Genomic DNA, 22185 nt, shown 5'->3' with positions numbered 1-22185 from the left:
ATCTGGGGAACATTGTCTTTCAATGTGGCCATGCCATCTGTGCACCTCATCACTGGACTGCCTCCCTCCTCAGAGGCCCTCATCTCAGGCGGCATGGCTGCCCCAGTGCTCTGGACTTAGTCACCCTCACAGGTATTGAATCCATTCCCACTTGTCAACCTGTGACAGGGTGGGGGTTGAGCCCTTTTCACATGCTCATTTGTCATGGGTATTTCCTCCTGGGCAAGATCTCTTAAGATCTCTGGCCTATTTTGTAATATTGCTGAAAAGCAATGTTGATGGGGCTATCTCTATCTTGCTCCTGCCCCTAGCAAGAAAGCATTTAGTTCCTCACCATGAACTATGAGCAACGAACCCCCTCTTTATCCCTATTTGTCCAGTTTTCATAATGAATTGATTGGTCTTGGACTTGTCAAGTGCTTTTCTTGTGTGTACTGATATCACCATACTGTTTTTCTTTCTTACTCTGTTGATGTGATAAAATTATTGATGTGATTTTCTACTGTCAATCGGGCTTTTCACACCTGGGATGTCCCACTTTCTCATGGAGTATAATATCTCATACATTGCTGGGCTCCATATGCAGTTATCTTCATAAAGATTTTTGAATCCCTGTTCATAAAATGGTTGTCTCTTGTTCTCCTTATGTTTATCTGGCAGGTAGCTGTCCATTAAGTCATTTTATACCTAAGAATGGTCCTCCAGCTATTAGCAAGAAGGAGGTAGGGGATTTCAGAACCTACGAAATCAGTTGTGTTTTGTTTTTGATTTTTTTTTAAAGACAGATATAACAAAAACCTCCCTGTATCTTCTGAAAGAAATGGCACTTAATCTGTTCCTTGAGTATGTAGAATTTATGTAAAAATTAGATTTTCTGAAGGAAATTGGATGATGACTGAAGACAGTGGAACAAAAAGGCCAGATTTTTCACCATTTCACTTTTCAATTTCACTCAGTATGTTTCAAATCACAACAAAACAACATCAATAAATAGTTTTAAATTTTCTGCTTGAATGCTACACAATCACAGGATGGAATCATCAAGTACTTTAGCTTTCTGAAACTTAATCACAAACCCAGTTTTCTGAACTCACAAGTTTGTATTTTAAAGTAAGGAACTATGATTCAGTCTATTGTGCTTTCAATGAAGGCTGAAAGTGCATCAAACATGTGTCTCTGTCACTTAACATAGTACTGTTTTCTAACCAAGAAGAGGGTTCCAGGTTTCAGGTGAAGCTATTTCCTACATATAAAGACCTGAAGCAATGCCAGCTCCCAGAGGGGCTTCTGAGGCTTTGACAGCTAGCCATTTTGCTTTCCCCACTGTGGGCTGGTCAGCGCCTCTTATTGATACCTGTACTGACTACTTTAATCTAATCTGTCTATTCTAATGCGATCTTATCGTACTTTCAGCATCATATCTTTATGACTCAATTTCCATGCAGGATGCCAAACTCTACCTCTGCAGCAACCATAACACCCAAAGGAGACTGGCTCAGAAAGGGGCAGGCAGGTGTTCATCTGCAGCACACAGAACAAAATTCAAGTTTCTTCCTCCAAGTTGGTCAGGGCCTCCCACTATTTCTAAATTAGTGTTAAGGTAATGTGCTAATTTGAGACTCTTTACAAATGAAAGTATTTTCAATTATTTAAAAACACTGTTCTATTAGAAATGGGAAGGTGACCTAGTATCCAGTCTCATTAGCATATTCATTAATAATTACATGACTAGATAGTATCTCTGTACTCTGTAATTCTGCTCTACATGCCAGGATCTCTCTGCTTGAGGTACTTTCCTACTCCATTGATTTGCTAATAAATGAACCCCTTTAACATGCAAAAGATGTACATTCCACTATCTCCTAAGACCACTAAGAGATGTTGGTAGTGAAAGCAAGTCTTTTAAAGGAATCTTAAAACCCTTACATTTGATTGCCATTCATTAACATATTCATTCAAAACAAAACACACTGTGACTCACCATTCACCTCATTACTGGTACGGAAACAGGTCTCCTGAGAAAATGTCCTCTGTCCTACATACATTACCTCCTATGGATATCCTCAGAACTCAATATCCACAGAAGAAAAGTGTCCTTGCATAACACAAGGAAGGAAGCACTACACACAAATAGCGATAAAATGTACAAAAACAAAACAATGCCTTTAAATTTTTTCCTACCTTCTATATGGAATGATGGCAAGCATGGCAGATAAGACCACATTATAAAATCTACTCAGATCTAGAGAGATGTCTAAGTGGTTAAAAGTGCTTTATCCTCACCCATGAAGACCAGAGTCCCAATCCCAGCACCCCACCCTACGCCCATGACTGCCTTCCCACAAGCCAGTCTTGGTTACCCATGTTCTTAATAACCCCAGTTTGATAAGGGACAAAGGCAGGAAGATCAGTATGGTTTTCTGGGTACCAGCCTAGCTGAAAACATAAACTCTCCAAGTTCACAGTGACCCTGCCTCAAAGGATAAGACAAAGAACAGAGAATGCCTGACACCCTCTGGCCTTCCCTTGGTGCATGCCCCACCACACACACACACATGAAGCTGGGCAGAAGATAACTCTATTTCCTTTTCTCACATAGTACCAGAGCCTCATCTTAAACAGTGAAGCATGTATTAGCAGATCTTAAGTATCTGAGGCTCAATAACAGAAACAGCCACCTCTAAAAGCTGGGCACTTTCCACAAGAGGCTCCTCTTTAAATATACTGACTTTTATTTAAGTCAATAGTTCTCAACCACATCAGCTTCTATGTAGCCCTTCTGCAAAACACTTTCCAATTTCTACTCTACTACTCTGAAATGAAACGGATAATCTTCCTACAGACAAGTTCAAACAAACCCATCTATCCTAAATAAAATAATAAATGGAAAAGGGAAATAAAAATAGGTTATTAGAAAAGCATGTCAACATATGAGGGCTTTGACAAAATAACTAGTAACTAGACATGGCTGCATAGCAAACCTGCTTATAATGCAATGTTCTAAAACTATAAGCAATTTCTAATCAAGCTGTGAACAGAATAAGCCTTCCTTTGATTTATACAACAGGAATGTAAAGAAACAGATACAAGGAAATTCAGTCTTGGTTAAAACTATTACTTTATAAAGTGGAAATTTCAGGCTCAGATAATTAACAAATGTTACAGGCATGTCAAGCATGATATTCCTAAGCCATGAAGGACAGAGGAACATTCTTTGTTCAGCATATCCAGCACACTGCAAAAAGTACAGCATCCCAGCCCCCATCCACAACATGTTAGTAGTTAATCCCAATTACAAACCACTAAGGAGGAGGGAGAAAGCTTGCTAATTTCCCCCCAGAGAGCAACCTCCCTGGACCAACTAGCTCCCACCCAATTTAAGTATGAATCACAATACTGGAGTTCAGCTGTGTTACCTATGAACTATGTGATCACTGGCTAATGAGTTAAGTTCTCTAAACCTCGGTTTCCATGGTATCAAAGAGAATCAACACTCCAGGGCTGTCTGGAGTGTCGGGATGACTCAACAACCCTGTAGCAGCACAGGGTTTACAACCCGTGGCTTTTTGAAATAGGAGCAAGGGGACTGTGTCCTGCAAACAATAACAAAGGGTACTGGTGCAGAAAAGGCACTAAAAGAAACAAAATGAGTAAGAGTTAGAGACATCCAGAAATTTAAGGGATATGGCCCAGAAGGGGGAAAAAAATGCACATGTCAGAAAAATCAAGGTCAGAAAGGTATAGAGTGGGGAATAAAGCATTCAAGAAAAAAAAAAAATCAGTCAAAAGCATGAAAACACGCTTGGTTCAGAGAGTAGGGGAAAGGCATACTGAGGGTCAGAAATGAAGGCTGTAAAGACATTACAGGACCAGTGCCCATGTATGGATACGAAGGACACTTGAGTGTCCCAAAAAACTGGGACTTAGATGACTCCCCGATAACGCTGAATAATGGCCAAACTAAATAATTCAGAACCAACAAAAATTATCATTGCAGCCGCGGAAGTAAAAGCATATATCCTTAATGTAGATAAACAGAAAGGACTAAAGAACAGAAAGTAGCTTGAGTTCTTTTCTCCCTGGTTCTGGGGGATGGAATCCGGCAGGCCTCAGCCTCCAGGGATCACCAGGCCGTCACCATCACGCTCGCCTTTTCCTTTCTTTAATAACCAGAACTCTCCTTAATTTATAGGAACGCGGGATAACCTATCCCTGTCCCTTGATACCATTCCAGGCAAATCCGAGCCTTTCCTAAACACATTAATTAGCAATACCTTACATCACCCTTGAAAAACAGGAGGTAAGCTAGAGTATTATTAGCCTCTTTTTATTATGGGGAAACAGGGGAACAAAAAGATTAAATTACAGTATGTCACAAAATGAGCCATCATATTTTCTAGTACTTTAATTAAAGGCACCGAGCCCACATTACAGACTTCCCAGCTTTAGGAGAACTTTTACGACTGCTTCAACCAGGGGACTAAGAGAAAAACACCTACAAGTAACTCAAAGGTCATTTTCCCAAATTGGTACTAGTCACCCAAATTCGGGAGTTTAAAATTTTAGACAGGGTAAGCAGCAATCTACCCCCCTTCTACACACACATACACACCGAATTGGGGGGAGGGGGGTTAAGGACTCTTGTAAACAGCATCCCGAGTCCACATTTTACTCAGGCTATGTGGCAGGCAATACAGGAGTCGGCTGATACCGACAGAAAAGGTGTCCCAGGGGTCCCGGCGCGGCCTCGCCATCACCGCATGCCCATCACTCCAAACATGACCCCAAACGCTCTCCCTTGGCCCCTGCATTGCACCACGAGCCTCGCGGTCCCAACCCAGACCTGCGCTAGGCCCCGGCTGCCGGGCTTCCTTGAGCGCCGGAGGCGCACCTAGCCAGGCACTTCCCCATCCCTGTTCCCCCGCGCCCGGGCTCGGCTCCCACGCGTTCTCACCGCCTAACCGGCGTCCCTCGACGCAGGGAAGCGAGGTCGCCGCGCAGGTCGGTGGAGCTCAGCACCCGTCGGGGTCCCGGAGCCGCCGCCTATCAGCGGAGCGCAGGGGCGGGGCCGGCTGGGCCGCGGGGCCGCGGGCGGGGGCGGGCGGGGGACCGGGAGCCGGGCGGCTCCGGGCGCCGCGCGCACACACCGGGCCGGCTCCCGAGGGCTCCAGCGCGGCCCCGGGGAGCGCGAGCGGGGAGCGCGCGGCCTGCGGTCAGCGGCCGGAAAGATGGTGTCCTGGATGATCTCCCGAGCCGTAGTGTAAGTGCGGGAGGGGTGGGGAGGCGCTCGGGGCCCGGTGGCGGGGCCGAGCACGACGGGCCGCGCGGCCTGCTCACCCGTGTCCGAGGCGCTGCGGGGCTCCGGGGCGGCGGCGCTAGGAGCAGGGAGCGGGCGGGTGGGCGGCGGGATCTGCTCCCGTGGAGCGGCTCCCTGGCGCGCGGCGGGCTCTGCCCGGCTTCTCCTCCGCTCCTCGGGCTCGTCGGCTGCGCGACGGGCGCTGCTCGGCTCCTCCTCGGCTTCTCGGCTCCTCCGCTGGCCAGCGGTGCGCGCGGCGAGCTCTGCTCGGCTCCGCGGCGCGCTCCCGGCTGCGGCTCCCGCTCCCGCGGCCCGCGCTGCGCGGCACCGCCCTGCGCAGGCTCCGCCGACGCTGAGCGCGGGAGGCCGGCGGGGCTCCGGATGCGCCCGAGCCTCTTTGTCACCAGGTCCACCGCGTTGCGGTGTCTGTGTCCCCGGTGGCCGTGCGCCCCGGCGGTCACGTGTAAGAGGAGCAGAGATCGCTGTTAGTGCCCTGAGTGCGGAGCCCTGCTCAGGGGGCCCCGGGTAGACAGCTAACCCAGGAAGGAGCCTGGGCTGGAAAGGTCGGCCAAACCCTACTCGGGCCCAGTTTGGGATGGAGGAGGCGCAGGTGCCTATCCCCTTTGTTCACATCTTTTCACTTTATTGTGATACAGCAAGAACTGCGGGTCGGAAAGGCGACGGGGGGGGGGGGAGTTGTGTTGTTTAATCTGCAAAAGTATTTGAATACGAGTTAAACCGGTTCTTTCCCCATCTTCCACCTTAGCCCTGTCCACACTAAAAGAAAGTCACCAAATAAACTCAAGTAATTTAGGTTGAGCCTGGGGACGGGGATTCATTATTCATGTAGGAGTAATGTCATCCGAGTACCTTAATGAAATGTTTATATGAGGTAACAGGCCTCGCTTATGATTTGAAGGTAGAAAATAACATTACTTGGGCTTTTTTTTTTTTTTTTTTTTTTTTTTTTCCTTTTCTACGGAGGAGCCAAATTTTCTACCTTGGTTTTATTTCATTTGGCAGTAAAGTAGGTAACCTAATTTGCAATGCATTCAAAATCTGTCATTTTATAACACGCCTCAAGCTTTAAAGTCTCCAAACTTCTTGTTTTCATCTTAAAACCCAAAATAAATAAAGTTATGCCACAGATGCCTGCAAATTGTTTTATAGCCTTTTCCAGGACAAGTTTGGGGTTTCCATACAATCCAGGCATATGTTTTGCTAAGAAAGTATAGTTCATTATATTACACTACCAGAAATCTCTCAGCTATTTTGACCAAGCTCTGAAATTAAATGCCCCATTAAAAAGCTGTATTTGTTTTTTTTTGTTTTGTTTTGTTTTGTTTTGTTTTGTTTTTTTGTTTTGTTTTGTTTTATCTCTTCTACCACTGGCACTGATGGAAAATTGTGGAACAGCTAGCTTGGTGAGTTAGCATTCACCGAAGGCTTTTTTTAATTTCTTATTATTGAAAGGGAATATATTCCTAGTGCTGCCGCCAACACAAAGGTCAGTACCATGTAGGAGATCTGAATGGAACAGACATTTCACATTCATAGATATCTACTGTGCAGGTCAGAATGTCAAGTCTTATGAGGGTTATACCCAGTGTAATACCCAGTGTTAGACAAGGAAGAGAGAGATTATATGTGGTTGGGGAGTCATCAAAGTAGGCAAGAGAGATTACATTCAAAATAGGCCTTAAAGGACAAACCTCATCTAGATGGCCAAAGAGGAAGAAGGAAAAAGATTTCTGATAGGTGGATTGTTGTGAGCCAGAGCCCAGGTAGATTACAGACTGATTTAAAAGGAGCAGGAAGAGAAAGTGCCACCATTGTGAAGCGTTGGTAATCCCAGTGAGTTTGAGTAGAGACAGTGGAGGAGGGTTCCTTACTAAAGAAAGTATGCACACCTGCATTGTCAACCAATGGAATTTAAGGTCTGTGGTGAAGAAGAAAAGGGTTATTAAAAGGGGTGTTAAGAGTAAAGAAACGCATTTCCTGAGCTCTAGACCCAGCACAATAGAAGCACACTTGTCAGAGAACAGAGTATTCTATGTGCTCTTGAGTTTGCCTATAAACATGAAAACAGTCCTGTTATACACACAGACCTAGGTACATGTTCCAGATCATGAAGTAGAGTGTATTTATGTACGTCCTTCCTAGCCTACAGAAACAACCAGCTGGTCCTAAAGAAAATATGGCGGTTTTCTTAGCATGAACCTATAGTACCACCACTAAGGAACAAAGGATGTATTTATTGTTTTGGGGTGTGTTGTTCCTTTGTTAATGATAAGTTGTAGGTTATAAGATAAAGTTGGAGAAGGGGTGCAGGTGCTGTCACGATGGGGGTCCCAAGGTAAGGGGGCCTAGTGGGAGAGCATAGTAGGTTCCATAGCAGTCGAGAGTGACCCAGGAGGAGGAAATAACAGACAGCTTGAGTGAGAAGTTAGGGAGTGAGGGGGGGAGGGAAAAGAGGCATAAGAGACACTGGGAACAGAAGAGAAGGATGGTGAGGGAGAGAGAGAGGAGCCAGAAAGAGCAAAGAAAGCAAAGAGATTGTAAGTAAGTGGGCAGGGTCTGTCTTTTAAAGGGGTCCTTTGCACCTTCTTTCAGACTACAAAACCATAGAACCCTGGGCTGACCGGGGTACTGTTTGAGTGCATTCTGACAGGTAACAGGGGCAGGCCAGCATAATGCCTGAGTTCTTACAGGGTGATCTTGGGAGTATGTGTCAAAGGACAACCTGCAGGAGTTGGTCCTTTTCCTTCTTTCATGTGAGTTTCAGTGATTGAACTAGGCACTTAGGCTTGGCAGTTCTTTTATCCCCTTGCTGGTCGTATATGTATGTGTGAGTGCCTGGATGTATGCTTGTACACTGTGTGAATGAATGCCTGGCACCCTCGGCGGCCAGAAGTTGTTGGATCCCCTGGAACAGGAGTTAGAGGCAGTTGTGAGCTGCCATGTGGGTACTAGAAAACCAGCCCGAGTCCTGTGCAAGAGCAGCAAGCAAGTCCTCTTCCTGGCTGAGTCACCTCTCCATCCCTTCCTTATGCCAGGTTTTCTTACCCTCGATACTATTGATGTTTTGGATTAAACGTGTCCTTATTATAATGGTGCTGTGCATTATGGGGTATTTAGAAGAACTCCTGGCCTCTCCTCACTAGGTCCAGTGTCATCACACACACCCCTTCCCCAGTCCTAAGAGCCCCAAACATGTCTAGATAATGCTCTATGCCTGCCACCCCATATGCAAAAGTGACATTAGAGCCTCTAGACTAGGTAAAAAGGCAAGGAAAAGCTGTGAAGGCCAGTGTGGTCATGTGTGGCTATCTAATTGTGGATCAATTAAGTAAATTCCAAAATTCAGGTCCTCAGTCTCGATAGCCACATTTCAAGTACTCAGTGGCTGCCTTACTGGGCAGTGCAAAACTAGAACTTTCTCTTATTACAGAAAGTCCCATTAACTATAGAAAATATGGCCATTTGCATAGCACATCCATCCAGAGCTGGCTAGGTTGTTTCCTGTTTGTTGTTATGTGTGTCCTTATGGAAGACACTGGAATTTCTACAATGATGTTGGGAAATTCACTAGGATAGAACTTTCCCCTGAATTCTTTGTGGAAAACATGATTGCTAACCAAGCTGTGTTGTGTCTTGTTTTGTTTTGTTTTTTTCTTTATGCTATTTCAGTAGTTATTTCTATTGCAGTCATTTAGAGACTTCTTCAGGAAAAATAAAACTACTGTATTCTTTAAAAATCCTCTCATATTGTAGTATTCCGAGTATCACTCCATCATCTTGTGAGTTTCTGATGACACAGCAGAGCTGTGGAGTTATGATACATGAAACTGGGAGGGCAGCTCAGAGACAGAGCTTTCTTCTTTGAGGTTTGTATGTTGCTTGGCTTTAGTAGGTGTGTTATTTGTTTGTTTAAGACAATGTCTTCCTGTGTTACTCAGTCTGGCCTTGAACTCAAGATCTTCAGTGTCCTGAGAGATGGGGTTACAGTTGTGAGCCACCATAATTGGAAGAAGTCAAGGGTTTGACTAGTCCAGGCTCTGGGTCTGATCCCCAGCACCATACACACATGAGAAGATATTAGGGTTATGTGTTAGTTTCTTTTTTATTGCTATGATAAGACACCATGACCAAGCATTATGGTTCTAGAGGGTTAGAGTCCATGATGGTTGAGCAAAGGTGTGGCAGCAGGACCAGCTGAGAGCTCATATCTCTAACCTTAAGGAGGATGCAGAGTGCACAGGGGATGACAGGATGCTTGTGAGACACTCAAGGCATTGCCTCCTAGTCCTTCCCAAACAGTTCTACCAGCCAGATACCAAGTATTCAAGCATATGAGCCTAAAGTGGGTGGGGGGCATTTTCATTCAAACTACCATTGAATAGAAATATGAAGCCAGCCAGTGGTAACACAACAGCTTTAATCCCAACACAGGGAAGCAGAGGCAGGTAAATCTCTATGGGTTTGAGGCCAGCCTGGTAAACACAACTAGTCCCAGGACAGCCAGAGCTACACAGAGAAACCATGTCAAACACACACATACATACACACACACACACACACACACACACACACACACACACACACACACACACGAAGCAACCAGTGTCAGCAACATGGTAAAACCAGGGCTAGCAAGGAAATAAGTGAAAGTCATAAGAAAAATCTAGATACAGGTTTGTGCTTACCAGTAATTGAGAAAGTAATTTCAGGAAGTGTTCAGATAGCCTCATTCAGAGGGCATTGATGTTTTCAGGTAATGGAAATAATTATTTGCATACATAAGTAAAATCAATCATTCTGCTGTGGACAGCTTTATTAAGCTTTTATCCTGTCACATTTCTGGGAAGTGTGGTCTGATCGCATTGATAACAGTAGAGTACCACAAACTAGGTCACTTCACAAGTCTGAGATCAGGGTGACAACAGATTGGCTCCTGAGGGCTGAGAGAGACTGTGTGTGGAGCCTCTGCTTTCTGGTGGATTGCTAGCTGTCTCTGATCTCTTCATCTTAACACAGATGTATGATGGTGTGCTGGTCCAAACTGACATTGAATCATCACCTGCTCTGATGATTTCCTTTTAACTTGACTGTCCCCTTGAAGACTCTGTCTCAAAATAAGGTCTCCCTCTAAAGTAGGCTTTGGTCCCCAACATACATAACAGTATACAGTGATCTTTAGGCACGGAGAGGGTGAGGGTTACAGACAAAGGCACAAGAGCAATCTTGGGGACTGAATTAAAGGGGAAATGAAACAAAATAGCTGTCTCAATATGATTTTAGTCTGTGGAAGGAAGGGTGCTGATTATCAGCTGTGAAGTCACAGGGCTAGAACTGACAGTGGTGTCAGGAAGCTGGAAAGGACAAGTGTATGTGTTCTCATCTTTCACCTTATTGATACAGGCTTTCCGTTGTTGCTGCTCTGCACTATGTATACCAGGCTGGCTGGTCCAAGAACTTCCAGGCAATTAATTCTGTTCCCACTCCACATCTCATTGTCAGAGTGCTAGAATTTCAGGCACCCAACACCGCATCCAGAATGCTTTTTTTTTTTTTTAATGGATATGGGTATTTTGTACAGAGGCCAAAAGAGAACATCAGATCCCCTGGAACTGGAGTTACAGATAACCGTGAACCACCATGACACATCCAGCTTTTTATGTGGGTACCAGGGATCAAACTCAGGTCATTAGGCTTGCTTGCACAGGTAGCACTTTACCCATTGAACCAACTTGACAGCCCATAAAAGACAATTTTATAACCTCTAAAATCATTCACCATTAACTGCTGCCTTGTGAAAGAAGTATGTGGTCTTCCACTTAGACCAGAAGGCAGTGTAGAACCCCAGAGATGATCTTGACTGCACTGTTTATATGCTTTCTCTGAAAAATCATGTATAAATTGCTTGGGGAAAGATATAGTGCAGAAATACTTTAATAAATGAATATATTAATCTTTATTACAAGAATATCATCAGTGATTAATAAACATTTAAAATGACATGTTTTATGCTAAAGACACTGATAACTATACACTTTTCATCCTCAAACTTTATCCAATCTTTTGGGGGGGTGGAGCTAAAATGGGGTCTCTATATAATCCTAGCTTTCCTAGAACTTGCTGTGTAGACCCAGATATCTCCCTGCCTCTGCCTTCCCCCAGTAGCAAACTTTACCAAGCTTTAGGCCTTCCAAAAATTGGAATGCACTTTCACCAAAACTATAAACTGTGAAGGCCCACAGGCCATTTAAACAGTAGGCCCAAAGAGTCTTACCCACAGCATTACAGACTGGTGACTGAGTCTTTGGGATACATCATGATCCAAGCTGTAACAGAACCTGGTAGACTGTGTCATGTTCAGAGAGGCCCAGGAATCAGTAAGGCCAATAAAGAAAAGGAAGATTCACCCTGCCATTTTTATAGGACTGGCACTGGACTTGAGGGAACTCAGAAAAGAATACAAAAGCTACAATACGCATGTGTGGAGCTCTAATGGGACAGAGACAGAAGTAGAGACAGTGGAGGTGCTTGTCTGGCAAGCCACACCACCGGAACCATGCAAGAAAGATTAGTATGCAGTAAGAAATGAACGGAAAAGTAGTCAGCCAGCCAGAGTGGTACATGCTTGCCAATCCAAGCTTCTTGAGTGGCTGACAAGAGGATCCTGTGAGCCAAGGAATTGAAGGACAACATAGCAATCCCCAGTCTCAAACTAAAGCAAGATCAACTGGGAAAATAAAGGCATATAGAATTTAACAGATGTTGTTATGGTGACTTAGTTATCCAAATAAATAAATAAAATAAAAGGTCTGGGCTACACGAGATCTGGTCCCCTACAATAAATAAATAAATAAATAAATAAATACGTTTATATTCATTCATCATTCCTGACAATAATTTTCATCTCTGCCAACCTCTGTGGGAAATATCCAATCATTTAAGCAGCCTTTAAGTATATATATACTTTTTAAAACTAATTGGGAACATAGTTTTCTCAGTTCCTATCTAACTTAGGGTAGGGAAGGAAGTTGTATTGGAAAAGCTGGCACTAGAGTGAATCCTGGTTTTGTGACATGTAAATACACATCATGTAATGGTCTTAAATCTTTTAGGAACTCGTAAGTAAGTCTAAGAGAAGAGTAGACAATGAGTGATGTCACCTAGAGGGAACCATGCAGACAGATGTACAAAAGATGTACAAAAGAATAGGCTTGCTTGTTTTCAGGGAAACGTAAATGGAGACCATATTGAAATTCTGTTTAACACCTACTAGATTGCAAAAATTAAGAACTTTGAAAATACTGAGCGTTGGCAGGGATGTATGGAAAAGCCATGTCAGTAAGAGCAGAGGATACTGAGACTGGTTTTAAAAGATGCTGCCCCTAACTGTCAGTGTTGGATCAAATACTCCATAGCCAGAAGCCTCATAGCTGGTTCCATACCCTAAAAAAAAATTAAATACATGCATCAAGAGACACTTGCAAAGGTGCTTTTGGGAATGTCTGCAAAGAAAAAATCCAAAGATAACATTTTGCAGAGACAGGAGGGATGAGTAGGTGCTGGTATGAGTGCTTGCATGGTGGAGTATTGTGCTGACTATGTGGAGAGTATTGCTCTTGCAGTGTTCAGAGAATTACGGTGTTGTGTGTGAAGCAACCCAGATATGACTGAATTACATGACACCATCTTTAAAATGTCTCCACATCGGCAAGACTATGATAGTTAAATTGCATGTGTATGCCAAGTTCTCTCTCTCTCTCTCTCTCTCTCTCTCTCTCTGTCTCTCTCTCTCTCAGAAAAATGAATGTTCGGCACAAACTTTAGGATAGGGGTTAGCTGTGAAGGCAGCAAGGGATGTAGAGGTCGGTATTATGACATTCTACTCCCAAGTGTGACAGATTCATGGGATTCATTTTATCTTGCTATATAAACATATAGTCTTTCCTTTGTATCAGCCTTTACATTGGAAATGTGTTTAACACTTGGAGTGAATTAGGACCTATCTGCAATAACTGAAGGGACAAGCTGTGACAAGCAGGGAGCAGAGAGCAGATAACACAGGAAGGAGGAGAGGCTGGTGCTGTCCCAGCCCATATGTTCTTGCTGGTGTAAGGGCTGGTCCTAGTGCTACGCCAGGCCACAGATGGAGGGAGGCAGGGAAGGATCCGCACCTGTCATCACAAGTCTTCAAACCGAAGGCCAGGACCTTTGAGAAACTGCCGAGCAGGCTGTCTCTTGTCCTTTTTCTCAAAGCTGGTGTAAGTCCAGTGAAGAATGGCCAACTTCATATTTATCCAAAATGTTTTTGAGGTTCTAGAAGTAAATGCGTAGCTAGCTAGTTAAATGCTTTTTTTTTTAAATTATTATTATTATTATTCCCATTGATTGTCAGGTGAAATATTGCAGAGGGGGCATGTGTGTGTGTCGAAGCATTGGTGTAGAGGGCAGAGGACATCCCATGGGTTTCGGTCCTTGCCTTCCACCTTGTTTGAGACAGGGTCTCTTGTTTGCCTCTGGGAATAGCAGCCTAGCAGATCCTTGGGCTTCTGGGGCTTCAGTATCTGCCTCCCATCTCACTGTAGTTGTGTTGGGATACAGGCGTGGGGTCCATACTGGAGTCCTCTCCCATGCGTGCAAGTGCTTTATACTATAAAAAGTAACTAACTCAGCATTTAAGTGTGTCAGTTAATGTGGCCAACCCTAGAGATAATGTAGATATCAAAATGTAGACTAAAGTTCTTCGATCAACGGCTGTGTTTTGCATTTTGATACTATTCCTGGTCCATTTTGGTTGGCTGACTAGTCAAAAAAAAAAAAAAAAAAAAAAAAAAAAAAATCTTACCTTGCTTGAGAGTACCCAGTGTTTCCCAGTGTTTCCATAAAAGTAATTCAACTTTTCAATGTTAGAATTCTTAATTTGCATTAACTCCTGAGTTTAGTCCCCATCTCTGCAAGTGCAGTGAGTGAGACAGAAAGGAAAAGGGGGGGGGTTACATAGCACATGGGTTTTAGAGCAATTCCACAGGATTCGAAAGGAAAAAATTAGCAGTGAGTTCTGGATGGCTCAGAACTATCAGTGCAGAAGGCCTTGGATACAATAGGAATCCTAATTTGTAGCTAGTCATTCCTTGACCACCCTGAGCTCTCTTTATCTGAAAGAAGGAGAACATGTAGAGGTGTGTGTTTTCCCGGGTGTCACTATTGCTATGGAGGTGATCTGGCTAAGACATCTGTCACTTTCTGGTGGCCATGGTTTATTTGGCTTCTAAGCCTGGGCCCTTGGTCTTACTCATATTCCCCGTGCTGTGCTCACTTGGTCAGTACATGACATACACACACACACACACACACAGAGCATCGGAGGATCCAGAACTAGAGATGAGACATAACACTGCTAGATTTGCAGCTCTGTCTGTAAAGATATATAATTTAAGGATGCTACATTGGGATTTTAAGTCACATCACCTCCACCCCAACCCCACCCAGCCCCCCAACCCTTCCAGAGTAAAGCAGCAGTCACTCAGAAGTAAAAACACAATGCAAATGTAGCTTTTTCAGCTTGGAAAGTGTTTACCTCCATATGGGCTCTGAATGACCTAGTTTCCCTCTAGTACTGGTTGGATTCTTATTTTGCTATGGTTTATCAGTCTATATGTTTTGCTAACATCTTAATTTAGGAAACCAAGTGTAAAACTTTGGTAAACAGACAAGATTTTCTGACCTTGAACTGGGGTGTGGCCACACTTGCTTGCCATCTTGGCGTTTGAGTAATGAAGGCAGGAGAATCAGGAGTTCCAGGCCAGCCTGGACTCTATGAAACCCTGTTTCAAAGGATTTACTAACCTTATTCAGCCTCCAAAAATGAATTCTGTGAGATGAGAGTGTTTAAAGTTACAGCTTGAGACCAGCAAAGCAGCTCAAGCATTATTTAATTTGAGAAATACCATTGGTAGAATAATGGCTTTGAGTTCTTAAAACATCTTTATTTTCAATGTTGCAGTGCTCCTAAAGGAGATTATCCATTTCTGTTTCTTTTGTTGTTCTTGTTGCTTGTTTTGGGACTGGGTTTATCTATATAATCTTGCCTTTGCTGGAACTTGCTGTGTAGACCAGGTGGCCTCAAATTCAGAGATGTGCCTGCCTCTGCCTCTGGGTGCTGGCTGTGTCCATTTTCATACAGATGTTGAGTGCCTCCTTGGAATACAATTGTGCCATGACACCTGCCACTCTGGAGCCTGAGACAAGAGGATCTTGAGCCCTCACATTCCAGATCAACCCAGTCAAACTAATGTCACAAAGAAGTGGGCGGAGGGCACAGACAGACACACACACATCATTAGAGCTCATGGGTACTATAGATTATTTGGAAGCTTATAAAAAAGAAACCTTTCTCCTAGACTCCATTTCCAAAGCCTAAGTGGCTCGAGGATAGGCTGGGCATCCTTATTTCTAAGGGATCCTCTGTGCAGGGAGCATGCAAGTCATGCTTTTAAACCCTTATGCTGGATTTCTTTGGCAGTAATAGTGCCAGAAACACAGAATAGAACTGCAAGATACCCCCATTTTAAAACAAGGAAGTAAAAATAGTGAACCGGTATTAGTTTGGTCATTTAATGATAATAAAACAAGGACTCTGAGCCCTCAACATCTCCAAAGCTTACCAAGAAGCAGTCAGTCGCTACAAGAAAGTGATCCTCCTAGGCCATTGAAAGGACTCACTGAGGAGGTGAAGGTGCTTACCACAAAGACCATGAGTTCCATCCCCATCTTTAGGACTCACAAGGTAGAAGGAGAGAACAAACACCTTTGACCACCCAACACACATGTGCACGTGCGCGCGCACACACACACACACACACACACACACAAAATGTAATAAAAAAATTTTTGGAAACAGGTAATCCCCTCTCAGACAAAGTTGATCTTTTGTTTTTTTTTTTTTTTTTTTTCTTTCTTTCTTTTTTTTTAGAATTAATTGCAAATGTATTTGAAGCAAAGAATGTGGGAAATGGGGCACCTTAAGTTTCTTACAGCCTCCTCTCAGTACATCATGGATTTGAACCTAGAAATGGATATCACATCTTCAGCCAGCAGCATGAGAACAAAGTCTAACAAGCAGTAAAAGCTCCTATTTGTGTGGCGGCTCGTATTTGTTCTGTGGCTTCACGTCCACCTGCTGCAGTAACATTTATGCCACACCTCCAAGGGTCATTTGTAACGCTTCTGGGTGTGGAGCCTTATGCTGTTGATCCACAGATATATTCATCAAAATTGTTTCTGCTGGTTAAAACATCCACAATATGAAACTGTAAGTGATAAAGTTAGAGAGATGACCAGGTGGTTAAGAGCATTCATTGCTCTTATAGAAGGCCCAGGTTTGATCCCCCAGCACCTACATGGTAACTCACAACTGACTATAACTCCAGCCCCAAGGGACCTAACACCATCTTCTAGGCTCTGCAGCATCATGACACACAGACGCAGATTTAGGCTTAATTTAAAAAAGAAACAAACTCATAAAGTTTGAATACTTACTAGGAAAGGATAGACTCATAAGTTGGGAGTTTTCTGAGTGACAAATAGGAACAAATGTAGTTTGTCATGATACTAGTTTCAGCAAATGATAATGGAAGTGGGTGTTCATTTTTCAAATCCTATTTCTGTGTAACTGGTGTGTGTGTATGCAGCCCTAAAAGAAACTGCTGGACTATGTCAACTTTTCTTATATGTCCATTCCCTAGAGTCTAAGAAAGGCTATATAGTACTTAAAATGTGGTCCCATGTGTTGTCACAGAAACTAATAAAAGAAAAGCAGGAAAAAGTAAATCTTCAGTGAGAAACTGGCAAGGAAAACACATTGTGGAAACATACTCCAACACTTTGAGATTCTGAGTCATTGTCCCCTTCCCCCTGTGTAAGTAAGTATGTGTTAGAGATTAATCCACAAAAGCAAAGGCCACTTGACTTATGTGGTTCTACTCCATACCTTTAAAAGAAAGAAGAAACAGATCTCTAGTCAGCAAAGGACTTTCATCTGTCACCATATAGTATTTAGCATACTTTATTTTTGCAAATAGGACAGAATCAGCTGTCTGAAACAAATGGACGTTTGCTGTTGAAATCGCTTGCAGTTATGGTGGGTACTTCATCCCAGTGTTGTGTTCCCATCAGAAGATAAAACACTGTTTGGATTGTTTTCCTTTAGGGGTGGAATGACTTCTTTCAAATAGGGTGGCTAGGGAAGTGAGAAGTTGAGTTGAACAAAGACGCAGGAAGTAGGGACCTGGGCTGCTCAAGAGCTCAGCTCATCTCCAATAGAATCCCAGTAAGATGCCTGCCAAGGGCAAGCCCCGTGGCTGGCTGTGACAGCTGTGGGGTTCAGTGTGTGGCCAGAGCAGAGAAATGGTGCATGGGCAATTGAAAATATGGGCATTTGTCTGAGCCCACACATCTTGTGTTTTAAAAGATCTCTGTGTTGTATGGGACAGACTGGGGACACTGCCTTGGACCAGGGTGACAGCAAAGGTTGGACTTGGGATTTATTTTTAGAGTTAGAAATTGAGAGGACAGTTTGACAGGTTTGCTGTGGATGTTCAGAATAAACAAACTGGATAAGGTCATAACATAGGGAATTAATCAACTTCGAGGAAAAAGTGCTAAGTTTTATCTAAGTATGAAAAATGTGTGAATCAAAGACTACCCAAACAGTCTGGCAGCAGAAAAGCAAGTGACAATAGTCGGATGGTGATATATTTTATCAGATTATACCACTGGGAAAAAGGACTCAACCTAACATGAGAAGTCTATATGTCTACAGGAGTTAAGACAGTATGGCATCAGGGCAGGAACAGACAAGGAGATGGGTAACAAAGTGTAGAGTATAGAGCACTACAAAAAGATGGCTGTTTATAACGACACCTTGTATTAATTACATATCCTTGTCTCTCTGATCATAGCCTCCATTTCAGACCACACACAGTCAGTTCCACTGTGGTTGCAAAAATTAAACAGTAAAGTGTCTAGAATATGAAAATATATCTTTTATGACTTTAAGACTAGGAAAAGCACTCTTAAACAGAGCCAACAGCATTCATTCATTCTGAGAGAAAGGCTGGTAATGATAAGTTGAAATAGACTAAAATTATATACTTCTCTGTCAGTGATAAAGACACGATGGAAAATGGAAAAGAAACCAGAACGGGACAAAATATTAGTAGTATATAAAGGCAAAAAATGGGGTTGGCTGAATGGTTCAGCAGTCAAGGTACTTTCCACCATGCCCAACCACCTGAGTACAGTCCTCGGTTACCCACATGGTAGGAAAAAACAACCACAGTTGTCCTCTGGCCACCACGGTGGGCCATGCTCACTCATTAGCCCATGTGTGCACACATAAAACCTAATAAAAGCTCCTACCTTAAAAAAAAAAAAAAAAGGAAGATATGTCTCACATTCCGAACATATAAAGACACGTGGACAGGGTATTTTGCATCAAGAGTGGTGTGCAGGAAGATAGCCAGTGAACACAGAAAGTGTTTGCCTTTCTAAGACGGTGGCAGTGCTGTGTAAGCTAAATGTTTTCTTATTCTCCAACAAAGGGAGCCAGCACACCCTGGGTCTTTAAGGGCCGCTACACTTTTGAGAGTGAATGGGAACTATGGTTGTTCGTATTTGCCTGCTGCTTGAAAGGCTATATGACTGAGGAGAGTAAAAATCTAGTCTTGAACATGAGATTAGTATTTTAAGAAAAGCATCTAGGCTAGACATGCACAACTTTAATCCCAGTTCTTGGGCCCCATAAACAGGTAGGGGCTGCATAGTGAGCCCTCATCTCCAAAAAAGAAAGAAGGAAGGAAAAAGAAAAGCAACTAACATTTAGGCACCTTCATGGGTAGCTTAGTTAAGAGTCAGGCTACAGTTTTTGGCAGTATGAGAGATCGAATCGGAAAACAGCAAGGAAAGTAGTAACCCTTCCAATTTTAAAGGAAGTACCAGTGGGTCAGCTAGAAGGCTCAGCATGGGGGAAACAACTTACTGGACAAGCCTGGCAACTTGAAAAGCTGTGTAAAGGTAGAAGGAGAGTACAGACTCCAAAATCACCCTCTAACCCCACAGACACACAGTGATGCCCATGGGCCCACTCACACATATCAGGCACACAACAATAATAAATACAAATCTAAGACTATATCCCTGAGGGAAAATAGATGCTATATAAAGGATGCTTATTTTCTTCAAAGGTTTAGATTATTTGGAGTTTTTTGTAATGGAAAAGATAGGTATACCTACCCTGGCTATCAATTACCAGTTGCCATTGGAGGACAACATTCATTAGGTGGCCTGGATCCAGACTACCCAGGCTATATTCAGTGGGGGTTGAGCATGATAAGCTCAGGAAAGCACCTGTGTCTCAAATGCTCTAGTGAGCAATCAGCACTCTCCTGAGATGACCCCTGCTGTTGCTAGGCACTTGATTCTGTTTCAGGAGTAGGTGGCAACATTATGTAATGCCGAACCGTATTTCAGTCCTCTACATATATTTGGAGAAAGAGTTGAAGCTTCTGGAGTTCTTATTTGGAACTATTAAATCTTTGCAATCAAATAGAAATCAAGATTGTTTAAAGTTGGCCTTAAAAAATAACTGGTTGTGCATTTAAAGAACAGAAATACATTCTCCTGAGTGTGAAAATAGTGGAGTTGGTGGGTGTGTGTGTTCGTTTGTTTGTTTGTTATTATTTTACCAAAGACAAGAGAGACATTAGCCACTCTGTCAGTGCCCAAGTGGTGGTCTTTTGGATACATGTCTGCAGTTTTCATCAGATGTGGGGAGTTCTGAATGGCTCTCATCTACCTCCAGCCCTGGAAGTGCCAAGTGAGAGACTGACTCACACACTGTTCTGGTTGTCTCTTTTAGAACAGGGCTTCTGAAAAATGTAAACACAGAGATCTGCTTATAGCCCATCTCCAGGAGCCTAGAATACAAAAGTAGAGCTGTGATTGATGGACCTTACCAAAAGCAAGCAAAAATAACAGATCTTGCTTGGTTTGTGTTTTGTTTTGCTTTGCTTTGCTTTGTTTTCAGTCGGGACTTTGTGTATCCCAGGCTAGCTCCAGACTCTCTGTGTTGTCCAGGATGACTTTACACTCATGATTATCCTGCCTTTACCTCCTCCATGCCGAGTCCTGGGATTCCAGGCATGTACTGCCATACCCTGTTCATGTGGTACCAGGAATAGAACCCAGGCTTTGTGGATGCTAGACAAGCACTCCACCCACTGAGCTACACCCCAGCCCTGGTTTTGGCAATAAATAAATAAATAAATAAATAAATAAATAAATAAATGTTATATATGTATATATCTTAATAACATATTTAAATGTACTACTGATGTTTTTCTGTCGACTTAACAGCTGCACAGGAATCATCATCATCTGCAGCCACCCCATCGGCTTCTGGTCCTGTGGCCATGATGTGTAGGTTTAAATTAAGTCTCTATCATTCTGTTTATCAATAAGATTCAGAGTCAAAGGCTGGGTTGAAAACCTGCTAGCTCTGAGAGGTTGAGTAACAACTAATGACCTTGCTTTTTGGCTGGAGACACCACAAGAGATATATCTCTTCTCTCATCCCAGGGCCAAAAAGAAGATCAAACTCTAGTCCTCACCTTTCCTTTCTGTGTGTCTTCTCTATCCAAATTGTTGACTTCTCTATGGCTAATTCCAATCAGCTAGTCACTAGTGCCGCCCCAAATACAAAGTAAACTTTATTGACAGTCTGGAGTGTCACCGTGCAATCAAAATATCCCATAACATACTAGTGATTAAAACCATTCAAACAATGAGGAACCTTATAAATCCAAGAAAAACGAAATGCTAATTGGCAGCATGGTCAACCAAAGACCTTAGAAAACCAATGATGTTATGCAGAGAAATTGCTGTTTTTAACATCTTGGTACAGTGATGCTCAGTAGGAAAAGTGCTTGCCTAGTATGGACTAAACCCCGATGAAATCTCCAACACTACATAAAATTGAATGTAATGGTACAATGCCTGCAGTCCTAGCACTTTAGAGATTGGGCAAGAGAATCAGGAATTCAAGGCCAGCCTAGGTTACATGAGACCCTGACTCAAAACATAAAGTATTTGCAAGTGAGTATGAGTGACCTTTCATACACGTGCGGGCCCCAGAGAGGGCTCCTAGAGTCTTCCTTTATGAATCCCCTTTGTATTGCTTTGATACAGGGTCTCTTCCTGAACTGGAATTTTGCTAATTTGGCTAGAATGGCTGGTCAGAGGATGTCCCTGTAGCTGGAGTTATAGGCAGTTGTGAATCAGCAGGTGTGGGCACTGGGATCCAAACTCAGTTCCTCAGCAGGTGCAGTGTATCTTCTCATACCAACACATGCACAAAAACATGCATACAAGCATGGACATCTAACAACAATCAATGATAATACTAAAGACTAAGAGGCCACGAACTCAAAAGCAAGAAGGGAAGACATGGAAGAGTTTAAAGGGTTTGAGAAGAAATGGTGTCATATTTAAATACATTAAAAAATAAAATAAGCCTGATAGTGGTGGCATACACCTTTAATCCCAGCACTCAGGAGACAGAGACAGGAGGGTCTTTGTGAGTTTGAGGCCAGTCTAGTGTACAAGAGCTTGTTCCAGGACAGACTCCAAAGCTACAGAGAAACCTTGTCTCAAAAAACCAAAAATGAATAGATGAATGAGTAAATAAATAAATAAATAAATATCCCAGAGCCAGTGCTTCTGAGATTGCTGAAGGAGGTGCTTAGACGTCCCTCTGCTAGATGGTTGGCTCAAGAAAATGTCAAGAGCATTTTAAAATGCCTTTTCAGTGTCTGGTC

At 43.1% G+C, this 22185-nt stretch overlaps 1 protein-coding gene across 1 annotated transcript in view; it reads left to right on the top strand.

The window, feature by feature from the left end:
- Nucleotides 1-5070: 5070 nt before the first annotated feature.
- Nucleotides 5071-22185, top strand: part of Reep3 (receptor accessory protein 3) — a 71462-nt gene continuing 54347 nt past the window's right edge. The window contains exon 1 of the mRNA XM_051186842.1: nt 5071-5260. Within this exon, the coding sequence (XP_051042799.1) occupies nt 5229-5260 (32 nt within the window). The 5' untranslated portion in view covers nt 5071-5228. The remainder of the gene's footprint in view (nt 5261-22185) is intronic.

This window comes from Phodopus roborovskii, unplaced genomic scaffold, assembly GCF_943737965.1.
Source record: "Phodopus roborovskii unplaced genomic scaffold, PHOROB, whole genome shotgun sequence".
Taxonomy (NCBI): domain Eukaryota; kingdom Metazoa; phylum Chordata; class Mammalia; order Rodentia; family Cricetidae; genus Phodopus; species Phodopus roborovskii.
Note: the sequence above shows the minus strand (reverse complement) of the source record. Positions and strands in the feature narration are given on the sequence as shown.